This window comes from Salvelinus namaycush, chromosome 15 (assembly GCF_016432855.1).
Source record: "Salvelinus namaycush isolate Seneca chromosome 15, SaNama_1.0, whole genome shotgun sequence".
Classification (NCBI taxonomy): domain Eukaryota; kingdom Metazoa; phylum Chordata; class Actinopteri; order Salmoniformes; family Salmonidae; genus Salvelinus; species Salvelinus namaycush.
This window is the reverse complement of record NC_052321.1, coordinates 32,694,478-32,707,369: the sequence shown is the minus strand read 5'-3', so window position 1 is coordinate 32,707,369 and position 12,892 is coordinate 32,694,478. Positions and strand designations below refer to the sequence as shown.

Here is a 12,892-nt window from a genome sequence, read left to right as displayed (position 1 = left end):
GACACACACAGTTGAACACCGTCTCTCTGTCTGATCCATGTTCCAGTTTACAGGTGTCATTGTTCAGGGTACAGGAGCTAAAGGGGGAGAGTATGAACGCTGCCTCCAGCCCCAGCACCCCTCAGCTGGTGAACAACACAGTCCACTACCTGGCTCAGGCCCTGGTCCACATCCAACAGGGCATCGAGAGGAAGTTCCTCAAGGCTCCACTGGGTAGGCCAGCAAAACTCACAGAACTTTCTGTAGAGAAGAGGTGTATTGTCCTTATTGCACCCTGTTCCCTTTTATAGTGCACTACTTTTGACCGGAGCCCATAGGGAATAGGGTGCCATTTTGGGTGCGGTGTGCACTTAAATCATTGAATTGTATTAACTTTGAGCTGCAGATTAAGGCATTTCCTGGATTAAAAAATGTCAATTGAGAATCTCTATTAAAATGCTGTTTAGGTCAAGCTTTTGGTCACAGATACCTTTATCAGAGCATCTCATAACAGACCTTAACTGCCAGACAGGCAGGGAATAAGTGCCACCTGTGATTTAATGTCTGCTCAGACCTGTATTTTTCACACACTAAACTGGTCATTAGAAAGGTCCATGCTTATTACATTTTAGTGTTTTAGAGCTGTTAATGATATGTTTGACGTTCAAATGTATCTTGTGGACTGTCATGGCAAACCAGTGCCTCATCTTATGTTATCCCCGCAACAGGAGATGAAGACTCTAAAAAGGACCAGAAGGCAAAGAAGAGAGACAAGAAGAAAGATGAGGATCAAAACAGTGAAGGTAAGGATGATAATAGCAAGCAAGGAAGGCAAAATCAGCACTATGAAATTGAAAAGCTCTTTTTCCCAAGCATGACGGATTTGATGGCCGATGGTCGCCCTCTCTACCCGGCCTCTCTTGCAGAATATATATATATATATATATATATATATATATATATATATATATATATATATATATATATATATATATATATATATATATACACTGGTGTGTGTGTGTGTATATATATATATACACACACACCAGTCAAAAGTGTGGATACCTACTCATTCAAGGTTTATTTTTACTATTTTCTACATGTAGAGTAATAGTGATGATATCAAAACTATGAAATAACACGTGGTAAAAGTGTTAAACAAATCAAAATATATTTATTTGAGATTCTTCAAAGTAGCCACCCTTTGCCTTGACAGCTTTGCATACTCTTAGCATTCTCTCAACTAGCTTCATGAGGTAGTCACCTGGAATGCATTTAATTTAACAGGTGTGCCTTGTTAAAAGTCAATTTGTGGAATTTCTTACCTTTAATGCGTTTGAGCCAATCAGTTGCGTTGTGACAAGATAGGGGTGGTATACAGAAGAGAGCCATATTTGTTTAAAAGACCAAGTCCATATTATGGCAAGAACAGCTCAAATAAGCAAAGAGAAATGACAGTTCATCATTACTTTTAGAAATGAAGGTTAGTCAATCTGGAATATTTCAAAAACTTTGAAAGTTTCTTCAAGTGCAGTTGCAAAAAACATCAAGCGCGATGATGAAACTGGCTCTCATGAGGACCGCCACAGGAAAGGAAGACCCAGAGTTACCTCTGCTGCAGAGGATACGTTCATTGGAGTTACCAGCCTCAGAAATTGCAGCCCAGATAAATGCTTCACATATCAAGTAACAGACACATCTCAACATCAACTGTTCAGAGGAGACTGCGTAAATCAGGCCTTCATGGTCGAATTGCTGCTAAGAAACCACTACTAAAGGAAACCAATAAAAATAAGAGACTGGTGGTCTAATGAGTCCAAATTTGAGATTTTTGGTTCAACCGCCGTGTCTTTGTGAGACGCAGAGTAGGTGAATGGATGATCTCCACGTGTGGTTTCCACCTTGAAGCATGGATGGTGTGGGGGTGCTTTGCTGGTGACATTGTCTGTCATTTATTGAGAATTCAAGGCATGTCTACCACAGCATTCTGCAGCGACACGACATCCCATCAGGTTTGAGCTTAGTGGGACTGTCATTTGTTTTTCAACAAGACAATGAACCAACACACCTCCAGGGTGTGTAAGGTCTATTTGACCAAGAAGGAGAGTGATGGAGTACTGCATCAGATGACCTGGCCTCCACAATCACCTGACCTTAAACGAAATGAGATGGTTTGGGATGAGTTGGACCGTAGAGTGAAGGATATGTGGGAAATCCTTCAAGACTGTTGGAAAAGCATTCCAGGTGAAGCTGATTGAGAGAATGCCAAGAGTGCAAAGCTGTAATCAAGGCAAAGGGTGGCTACTTTGCAGAATCTCAAACATAAAATATATATGTTTTTTGGTTACTGTATTATTCCATGTGTTATTTCACGGTTTTGATGTCTTCACTATTATTCTACAATGTAGAAAATAGTAAAAATGAAGAAACCCTTGAATGAGTAGGTGTCAACTTTTGACTGGTACTGTAAAAATTATCTTAATGATACCAATCTGAAATAAGATAACAATAAAATAATAACACTGTGTACAAAACATTAGGAACACCTTTCTAATATTGACTTGCACCCCATTTTGCCCTCAGAAAAGCTTCAATTTGTCATGGCATGGACTCTACAAGGTGCCGAAAGCGTTCCACAGGGAAGCTGGCCCATGTTGACTCCAATCCACGCTCGATCACAACCAGCCGTGATTGGTTATCCCATAGGGCGGCTCACAATTGGCTGAGCGTCGTCCGCGTTTGGCTGGTATAGGCCATCATTGTAAATAAGAATTTGTTTTTAACTGACTTGCCTAGTTAAATAAAGCTTAAATGTATATATATTTTTTTTGCTTCCTGTGGGTGGTGGACCATTCTTGATACACAAGGGAAACGGTTGGAAACGAAAAACCCAGCAGCGTTGCAATTCTTGACGCACTCAAACCGGTGCGCCTGGCATCGACTACCATACTCCGTTTGTCTTCCCTATTCACCTTCTGAATGGAGCACGTACACAACCCATGTGTCAATTGTCTAAAGGCTTAAATCCTTCTTTTAACCCGTCTCCTCCCTGTCATCTTCACTGATTTTTGAAGAGGATTTAACAAGTGACATCAATAAGGGATCATGGCTTTCACCTGGACAGTCTGTCATGGAAAGAGCCGGGTGTTCCTAATGTTTTGGGTTGGTGTATAATTGCATGCTGTTGTTCTGACAGTATGTTTGTCTCCCCTCCCCTCAGGTGGCTTTGACAGTGGTGGGTTGGTGAAGACTGTGTTGACTTGTGTTGTAGATGATGGAGAGGAATGGAGGACTGCTCCTTCCTATGATATGTCTGACTATGTTTCTGACGCCCTCAGGAGGTAGTGACAGTGGTCGGGTGGTGAAGACGGTCCAGGAGCGTTGGAGGGAGTCTCTGCTGGGCTGTTCCAGCCTGTCTCAGGTCTTCCTCCACCTCTCCACCCTGGAGCGCAGTGTCATCTGGGCCAAGTCTCTGCTCAACGCCCGCTGCAAGGTCTGTCGCAGGAAGGGAGATGCAGAAAACATGCTGCTGTGTGACAGTTGCGACAGAGGACACCACATCCACTGTGTCCGCCCCAAACTCAAGGTAGGATGGATTATGCTTTTCTTCACACATGGCCTAAAGGGTTGGATGGCGTCAACCTTAGTGCTATGGTGCTTTGGTACCCATAAATTCTTTTTTTTTTTTTTTTTTTAATGGACAGCTAGCGCCAACTAGCATGCTACAGGAAGGATGTGGAAATATCATGGAAATATATTTTGGATTCTTTTATTTTATAGCATTTTCCTCTCTGTTGGAGCTGTGGCATGAATGAGGTTGGTGTCTGACTGTAGCGTGATGGGTTGTACAGTTATGAAGGGGCCAGCTGCAGAGCATGCAACTCTGCTGTCCCCAGAACTAGATAATATTCAATGGTTTGCATCTTCTTCTCTTATTAGGCCTAGGCTATATATTGTAGGTGGGTTGAAGCCTACATTGCTAATGATAAGCTATGGAAATGGCCCTACTCTACACATTTCTTAAGATTTGCTCAGCTATACTTAATGTTTTCATTTTTTTTCTCATTAGATTTTTCCATTTCGATATTGTTTAGTCAATTTCACTTGTTGCCTGAAATGTCATTCAAAATCAAGCTGTGCTAGAGAATCGCCTATAGACAGACTTTCACAATTGTTCCATTTTGAAAGCTGCAACTTTAGGACATTAAACACTTTATTAGAATAGCCTATTTGGGAAATACTCTTCATAACTTTAACTTGTCTTAATGCATTGGTAGGCTATTTTAATTAGTAGGATTGTTTTGGTTCCCAATGGCAAGGAGGGAAGCACGCGTTAAGTTTTACTCCATTGTAAGTATTGTTTATTCTACCTCTTACCTTAGGCCTACCGTTTTTAGGTTATTCAAAAACAACTTAACTTTGAGTGCCTTGAACCGTTACATAAATTGATTGTTTGATCATGAAGTGGGTGGTGGAATCCAGCATGCATAAAAACTGAAATCATATTCGTGTAAAATGGAGAGAAGACAAAATAAGGCTTTTTACATCATTAGACGAGTATGCTCTACGGCCCTGATCATCTGACATTGAGCAAGAGGAGAAAAAACAAACATTTTCTGACTGTATATTTTGTGCTGCTTTGTTAAATCTTAGCCCTGTCTACGTTCTCATGCATCGATGGGGCGAGGTCTGTCTGTAATAAAGAGATGCTCTGCTTTTTTGGCACCACACATTGCATGGTACTCCTTTCCATCTCATATTTCTCAAGTGAACAGCAAACCTTTTTTTTTTTTTACAGTTAAAATCAACACATCGCCTTTCCCCTATTTGACCTAGATCGTTTGTGTATTAGTGGTGCAACGATCACAAAACTCACGGATCGGATCACGGTTTTGAGTCACGGATCTGATCGTTTTTTGGGTTAGCAAAAAAAGGGAGACAAACTTTGCTTAACCTTTTATTACTTAAAGAACACTTAAAGCAAGGAAGTTTTCAATGTTTAAATAAATAAAATCTTAAAATATATTCAGTACTCAATTGTTAAATTAAAGTGCAATATGAGGCATGATACCTTTGAACAATAGTGAATAAAAAAAAATTGCTTGTGTCCACATCAAAAAAAGAAAGCAAAGCAGACCTGAGCTTATAACTTCAATTTTTTTCCCAGAAAGTTCAGGATGTCTACATTGTTTGGGGAGAGGGTAGACCTCTTTGCAGTCACTATGTCCCCTGCCGTGGAGAACACCCTCTCACTAGGAACTGAAGTGCCAGATAGCGTCTTGCCATCATGGCAATGTGAGGGTATTTACTTTTTTGCTTTTCCAAACATGCCAGTGGATCACCATCCACTGGAATGCCGCTTGCTGCCTTGTAGGGTGCCACCTCCTCTTTGATGGTGTTGGCAAACGTCTTGCCTGTGTCCTTGTCCGCAAAGGTCTCCCCGAAAAGCTCCTTCATGGCCAAATTATTTTGTGGAGGAGATGCCTCTGAGTCTGTTCCTGTCGGCTCTGTGGCCTGATCTATTAAACTAACTAATTATTTATTTTCATATTTCGTAGAACTAGAATTGTGGCAATACCATTATTCCAAATAAAAAATTGATGATTGTAATAACAATAGCATAGACTAACATTAGATAGCAGTATATTTATTCTTTATGTAATTCACTTTAAAAAAACTTTTTTTTACCTCTTCAGTGGCCACAATCTCAGTGGTGAGCTCACTATGTCCTCCGGTGTAAGGCAGGGTCTAGGTGAGACAGGGACTTGAACCTTGGATCCAGTTCAGTAGATCTATGAAGGTAGTCCTGTAAATTAGGGGGTTATCTGGGGTTCAGGTCCTCTCTAATGGCAGCCTTGACATCTCTAGTGATGGTGCTGTCTTCCTCACTTGGGGCCATGGATTGTAGAATCCTTGTTTTCAGAGGTAGGATCAAAATCAAATGTTATTGGTCACATACACATGGTTAGCAGATGTTAATGCGAGTGTAGCGCAATGCTTGTGCTTGTAGTTCCGACCGTGCAGTAATATCTATCAAGTAATCTAACAATTTCACAACAACTACCTTACACACACAAGTGTGAAGGAATTAATAAGAATATGTACATATAAATATATGGATGAGCGATGGCCGTGCGGCATAGGCAAGATGCAGTAGATGGTATAGAGTAAAGTATAAACATGAGAAGTAATGTAGGGTATGTAAACATATAAAGCGGCATTGTTTAAAGTGACTAGTGATACATTTATTACATCAAATTTTTAAGTGGCTAGAGATTTGAGTCAGTAGCCACTAAATGTTAGTGGTGGCTGTTTAACAGTCTGATGGCCTTGAGATAGAAGCTGTTTTTCAGTCTCTCGGTCCCAGCTTTGATGCACCTGTACTGACCTCGCCTTCTGGATGATAGCGGGGTGAACAGGCAGTGGCTCGGTGTGGTTGTCCTTGATGATCTTTATGGCCTTCCTGTGACATCGGGTGGTGTAGGTGTCCTGGAGGGCAGGTAGTTTGCCCTCTGATGCGTTGTGCAGACCTCACTACCCGCTGGAGAGCCTTATGGTTGTGGATGGAGCAGTTGCCGTACTAGGCGGTTATACAGCCCGACGGGATGCTCTCGATTGTGCATCTGTAAAAGTTTGTGTATTCGGTGACGAGACAAATTTCTTCAGCCTTCTGAGGTTGAAGAGGTGCTGTTGCGCCGCCTTCACCACACTGTCTGTGTGGGTGGACCATTTCAGTTTGTCCGTGATGTGTACGCTGAGGAACTTAACCTTCCACCTTCTCCTCTACTTTCCTGTCGATGTGGATAGAGGGGTGCTCCCTCTGCTGTTTCCTGAAGTCCACGATCATCTCGTTTTGTTGACATTGAGTGTGAGGTTATTTTCCTGACACAACACTCCGAGGGCCCTCACCTCCTCCCTGTAGGCAGTCTCGTCGTTGTTGGTAATCAAGCCTACCACTGTAGTGTCGTCTGCAAACTTGATGATTTATTTGGAGGTGTGTATGGCCACGCAGTCGTGGGTGAACAGGGAGTACAGGAGAGGGCTGAGAACGCACCCTTGTGGCGCCCAAGTGTTGAGGATCAGCGGGGTGGAGATGTTGTTTCCTACCTTCACCACCTAGGGGCAGCCCGTCAGGAAGTCCAGGACCTAGTTGCACAGGGCGGGGTCGAGACTCAGGGTCTCGAGCTTAATGACGAGTTTGGAGGGTACTATGGTGGTTAAATTCTGAGCTGTAATCGATGAACAGCATTCTTATATAGGTATTCCTCTTGTCCAGGTGGGTTAGGGCAGTGTGATTGCGTTGTCTGTGGACATATTGGGGCGGGTCTAGGGTGTCAGGTAGGGTGGAGATGATATGATCCTTGACTAGTCTATCAAAGCACTTCATGATGACGGAAGTGAGGGCTACGGGGCGATAGTCGTTTAGCTCAGTTACCTTAGCTTTCTTCGGAACAGGAACAATGGTGGCCCTCCTGAAGCATGTGGGAACAGCAGACTGGGATAGCGATTGATTGAATATGTTCGTAAACACACCAGCCAGCTGGTCTGCGCATGTTCTGAGGACGCAGCTAGGGATTCCGTCTGGGCCGGCAGTCTTGCGAGGGTTAACACGTTTAAATGTTTCACTCACATTGGCCACGGAGAAGGAGAGCCCACAGGTTTTGGTAGCGGGCCGTGTCATTGGCACTGTATTGTTCTCAAAGCGAGCAAAGAAGTTTAATTTGTCTGGCACTTCAGTTCCTAGCGAGAGGGTGTTATCCACGGTAGGGGAAATAGTGACTGCAAAGAGGTCTACCCTCTCCCCAAACAATGTAGACATCCTCATCTTTTTGAAAAATAATTTAAAGTTATAAGCTCAGGTCTGCAAGACGTCGGTGTCCTCGACGGGGCTGGTTTTCTTTTAGTAATCCGTGATTGACTGTCGACCCTGCCACATACGTCTCATGTCTGAGCCGTTGAATTGCGACTACTTTGTCTCTATACTGACGCTTAGCTTGTTTGATTGCCTTGCGGAGGGAATAGCTACACTTTGTATTTGGGCATGTTTCCGGTCACCTTGTCATGATTAAAATCAGTTGGTTCGCGCTTTCAGTTTCGCGGGAATGCTGCCATCAATCCACGGTTTCTGGTTGGGGAAGGTTATAATAGTCACCGTGGGTACAACATCACCGATGCACTTGCTAATAAACTCGCTCCCCGAATCAGCGTATACATCAATGGTGTTGTCTGTGGCTATCCGGAACATATCCCAGTCCACGTGATCGAAGCAATCTTGAAGCGTGGAATTCGATCGGTCTGACAAGCGTTGAACAGACCTGAGCAGGGCCTTTCCTGTTTTAGTTTCTGTCTATAGGCTGGGAGCAACAAAATGGAGTCGTGGTCAGATTTGCCGAAAGGAGGGCGAGGGAGGGTTTTGTATGCGTCGCGGAAGTTAGAGTAACAATGATCCAGAATGCTGCCAGCCCAGGTTGCGCTTTCGATATGCTGATAAAATTTAGGGATCCTTGTTTTCAGATTGGCTTTGTTAAAATCCCCAGCTACAATAAATGCAGCCTCAGGATATATGGTTTACATAGAATCCAATGAAGTTCTTTTAGGGCGGTCGAGGTGTCTGCTTGGGGGAGATATACACGGCTGTGATTATAATCGAAGAGAATTCTCTTGGTAGATAATGCGGTCGGCATTTGATTGTACAGAGTTCTAGTTCAAGTGAACAAAAGGACTTGAGTTCCTGTATGTTGTTATGATTAACGAGTCATGGTGTGATCATAAGGCATACACCCCCGCCCTTCTTACCAGAGAGATGTTTGTTTTTGTTGGCGCGATGTGTGAAGAAACCAGGTGGCTGTACTGACTCTGATAACATATCCCGCGTGAGCCATGTTTCCGTGAAACAGAATGTTACAATTTCTGATGTCTCTCTGGAAAACAACCCTTGCTCGAATTTCGTCTACCTTGGATATAAGAGCAACGGTAACTTACCAACATTACGACCAACATTACGACTTTCCCGACGCGGATCTTCTGTTTGGACCACCACCCAGAACAATGGATCGGATCCCAGTAAGTGACCCAAGACCACGGCGCCGCAGAAGGGGCAGACGGAGCGGTCTTCTGGTCAGGCTCCATAGACGTGCACATCGCTCACCGCTCCCGAGTATACTACTCGCCAATGTCCAGTCTCTTGACAACAATAGTTCTTCCCGGCTGTATGTAATAAGACTTAAGATTTCCTGGGGTAACAATGTAAGAAATAATACATAAAAAAACAAAATACTGCATAGCTTCCTAAGAACGCGAAGCGACCATCTCTGTCGGCGCCATCTTGCAATTTACAGACGGTGCAGTTTCAGTGCTCAGTAGGGTTGTAACTGTTGAGGCGTTTGAGCACCTGGAGGACCACCTCTGCCACTTTCACGTCATCATCAGACAAGGTGACGATGTCTTTATTTTTTTCAGGGTCTTGTCTGTTAGTGCAGAGTATACAGCTGCCTGCTGCTCAAGATAGCGCTCCATGTCATAAGTGGAGTTCCATCTTGTTGTGACATCGTGTATGAGCTTGTGGGTTGGTAGCTATAACATTTCTTGCTTGGTCTTAAGCACATGAGCGGCTGTTGTGCTTCGGTGGAAAAGAAAACCACCTTCCTGATCCTCCCAAGGAGGTGGTCCATCTGGTTCACTGAGATTCCCTTTTGAGATGCTAAATTGATCATGTGCAAAGCAAGCTATCTGTGGCCCCAGTCCAGCCTCTATCACTGCATTTACTTGGTTCTTGGCATTATCTGTGGTGATTGGGATATTGCTATTGGGCGCCTCTAGCTTCCACTCTGCTACTGCTCCTAGCAGTAACTGCGCCAGATTTGTGCCTGTGTGACTCATAGAGGGGGCGTGTCTAGCACCGGACTTCGCATCTCCCACTCCTGTGGTGTAGTGAACAGTCAAGTAGCTTTCCGTTGCCCTGGAGTTCCACCAGTCTGTGGTGAGGGCAACAGAGGATGCCTTGGATAATTCATTGACAATTTTGATATTTTCCTGTTCATAAAGATCTGGCATGATCTTCATACTGAAGTGGGTGCGCCAGGGGATTTTGTAGCGTGGCTCAAGCACTTTCACCATATTTTTAAACCCTTTGTTTTCCACAACAGAGTATGGCCTCATGTCTGCAGCGATAAACATCCCAATAGATTTGGTGACGGCTTTAGTCCGGTCTGATTCTGCAGCAAAGGGCTTAAATGCCGCGGTGAGAAGTTGTCTCTTGGCTAAGTTGGCTCCCGTCACTGACACACCAGGGTGATGACGCTTTAAATGTGTGGCCACGCTCTATGTATTTCCATGATCATACGGCTTTCTTGTGGCACAATGCCTTCACACCGTAATGGTGTTGTCCACCACCCTTCTTCCGACATCATATTTGACAGGGAAGCCAAAATGCTCCCAAACATGAGACTTAAATGAAGCGGGAGGCTTTTCCAGTTCTTCAGCTCCTCCGCCAGCCATGGCTGTCACTGCTCTTTTTTTTCTTCTTTGCTTTTTGCAACGCGAGCATCCAGGATTGATTCGTTGGGATTCAACATGCCAAAATAATCAAATCAACCTTCAGGCTTCAGAGTAAAACACAGCACGCATCTGTCTTGTCTTTATCTTTTCACTGAAACTCTGCATTGAGATTTAGGGAATTATTACTTTATAAAAGTAACAGCGGCAGTAAAACTGTATTTCACATGATGGTTAAACTTTGCAATTGATCCGCGGTTCACATGGATGGCGAACCGTGGGGGGTGATCCGTACGGATCACGGATCGACTACGGTCCGTTACACCACCAGTATGTATTGATATTTAGGCTGTGTGCCTTTTTGTAATTTATTTTAAAATGTATGTAGTTCTGTTCTTGAGCTGTTGTCTGTTAATGTTCTGTATTATGTCATGTTTCAAGATGTGTGGACCCCAGGAAGAGTAACTGCTTTTGCGACCTCTACTGGGAATCGTAATAAAATACCATTCTGTAAATTGTAACATATTTATTGAAGTAGGATATGCAGGCTATAGGAATAGGCCACCTGGCATGGCCCTGCTGTGGGCTTGCCCGGTCATCGCTTTACTGTGGGGTGCCAGTCAATTTGAAATCAGCTATACATCAGTCATATCACGTCGTCGTCGTCACTCGGGCTGAGGACCTCACTATATGATATCCCGATACTTGGGTGCCGATACATATGTATTGCAATTCAATACATTTTTATTGGGTTTCAATGTTCCAAATGTACTGCTCACCATCGAATCAAATTTATTTGTCACATGCTTTGTAAAAACAGGTGTAGACTAACAGTGAAATGCTTACTTACGGGCCCATCCCAACAATGTAGAGAAAAATAATAACATGAGGTATAAATACACAATGAGAAATGATATCTTGGCTATATGCACGGGGGTACCAGTTCTGAGTTGTGCAGGGTTATGATATAATTGAGGTACATATAGGTAGGGGTAAAGTGACTAGGTAACAGGATAGATAATAAACAGTAGCATCAAATGTCTGGTGCGGAGAGACAAGGGAGCCATGAGAAAACAACAAGTTCTTTCACTCAGTCAACTTCGGTACAACATGCTATGGGGAGTGGCACTCTCGAGACTTCGGTTGAAGGATCTTACAATTACGCCTGACAAGGACAATGAAGCGCGAGAGCGGCCAGGTTCGGTGGGTAACCCCCGCCGCCTGTCTGCCTCGGTCAAGCACAACTTGTTTCTGTTCCCAGACTTGTTGATGAAGGTTCCGTTCCCACCTCGGTGATCTGGTCCTACGTTGACTTTCGAGATTGGGCTAGCTAAACGAGCGCTGCAAAGCATGCTAGCCAGGTTGGCTAATTTGCCGAGGTCAGTTAGCTATTACCTTGGCACATATCTGATTGACCAGTGCATCCCTCTGCAAAAACACTACTGTGACAAGTTCCCCCACGTTTGGCCAATGGGATACTACGTCAGCCATTGCCAGAGCCCCCTGTGCCCGTAAAGGGGCCGGGCTTCATGCGGGCTATAGTCTCATGGCAGCACAACACATGTTGGAAGCTTGTCCATGTTTAGTGCTCACCCGCCTGTTGTCCCAGGCGCCCGGGCAGGATTGGCAAGCGAGGCCAGAGATTTTGTTCCTATGGGCTAGAGGTTTACCTCCGAAAGTTATTGCTACCATTCCATCTACAAGGGCACCCTCCACGAGAGGACTGTATGTGTATAAGTGGCCAGCATTTGAATTCTGGTGCCAAGATAAAGGACTTGTTTCTTTTCTGTGCTTTATAAGGGGCATCCTTATGTTCCTACATGAGCTTTTCAAGCATTCTCTGCTTTAAGTGTACATGGCCGCTGTCTGAGTGTCATGTGGGAATTGACGGAACCTCACCGGGTGCTCACTTCTTGGTGGTGCGTTTCCTGAAAGGTGTGTGTGTGTGGTCTCAGACTGGTCTCTAAACCTATTGCGCCCACATGGAACTTGGCGCTGGTTTGAGGCATTGTGCGGCCCCCTTTGAGCCTCTGGAGTCGGTGATTCTGAAGATCCTCTACAACAAAACCTACCTGCTTTGGCCTCGGCCAAACATATTGGGAACCTCTGCGTTATACGTACACCCTTCCTGTACTCAGTTTGTGGAAGGGCGTTCTCTAAGCAGCGTCACTCCAGCTGGATAGTGGATTGTGGCGACTATCTCGATGGCATATATAGCCAAGCGTTACCTAGCGGTGTACGCGCCCACTCCACCATGGGTCTGGCAGCGCCATGGTCGCTGTTTAAAGGGTTGACTATCGGAGATATTTTTGCGCATCACTGCACAATTTTGTGAGGTTTTGTCGCTTGGATGTCACTACACCCAGTAAAGCAGTGTGCTTACAGCTGGGTCAGGGGAAAGTCACAAGGCAGTGCT

At 44.3% G+C, this 12,892-nt stretch overlaps 1 protein-coding gene across 2 annotated transcripts in view; it reads left to right on the top strand.

Moving 5' to 3' along the window:
• LOC120060451 (bromodomain adjacent to zinc finger domain protein 1A-like) overlaps positions 1-12,892 on the top strand; it is a 43,517-nt gene that overhangs the window by 24,870 nt on the left and 5,755 nt on the right. For both annotated transcript variants that reach the window (XM_039009779.1, XM_039009778.1), the window contains exons 19-21: positions 47-213; positions 708-782; positions 3,321-3,568. In XM_039009779.1, coding sequence (XP_038865707.1) covers positions 47-213; positions 708-782; positions 3,321-3,568 — 490 coding nt within the window. The remainder of the gene's footprint in view (positions 1-46; positions 214-707; positions 783-3,320; positions 3,569-12,892) is intronic.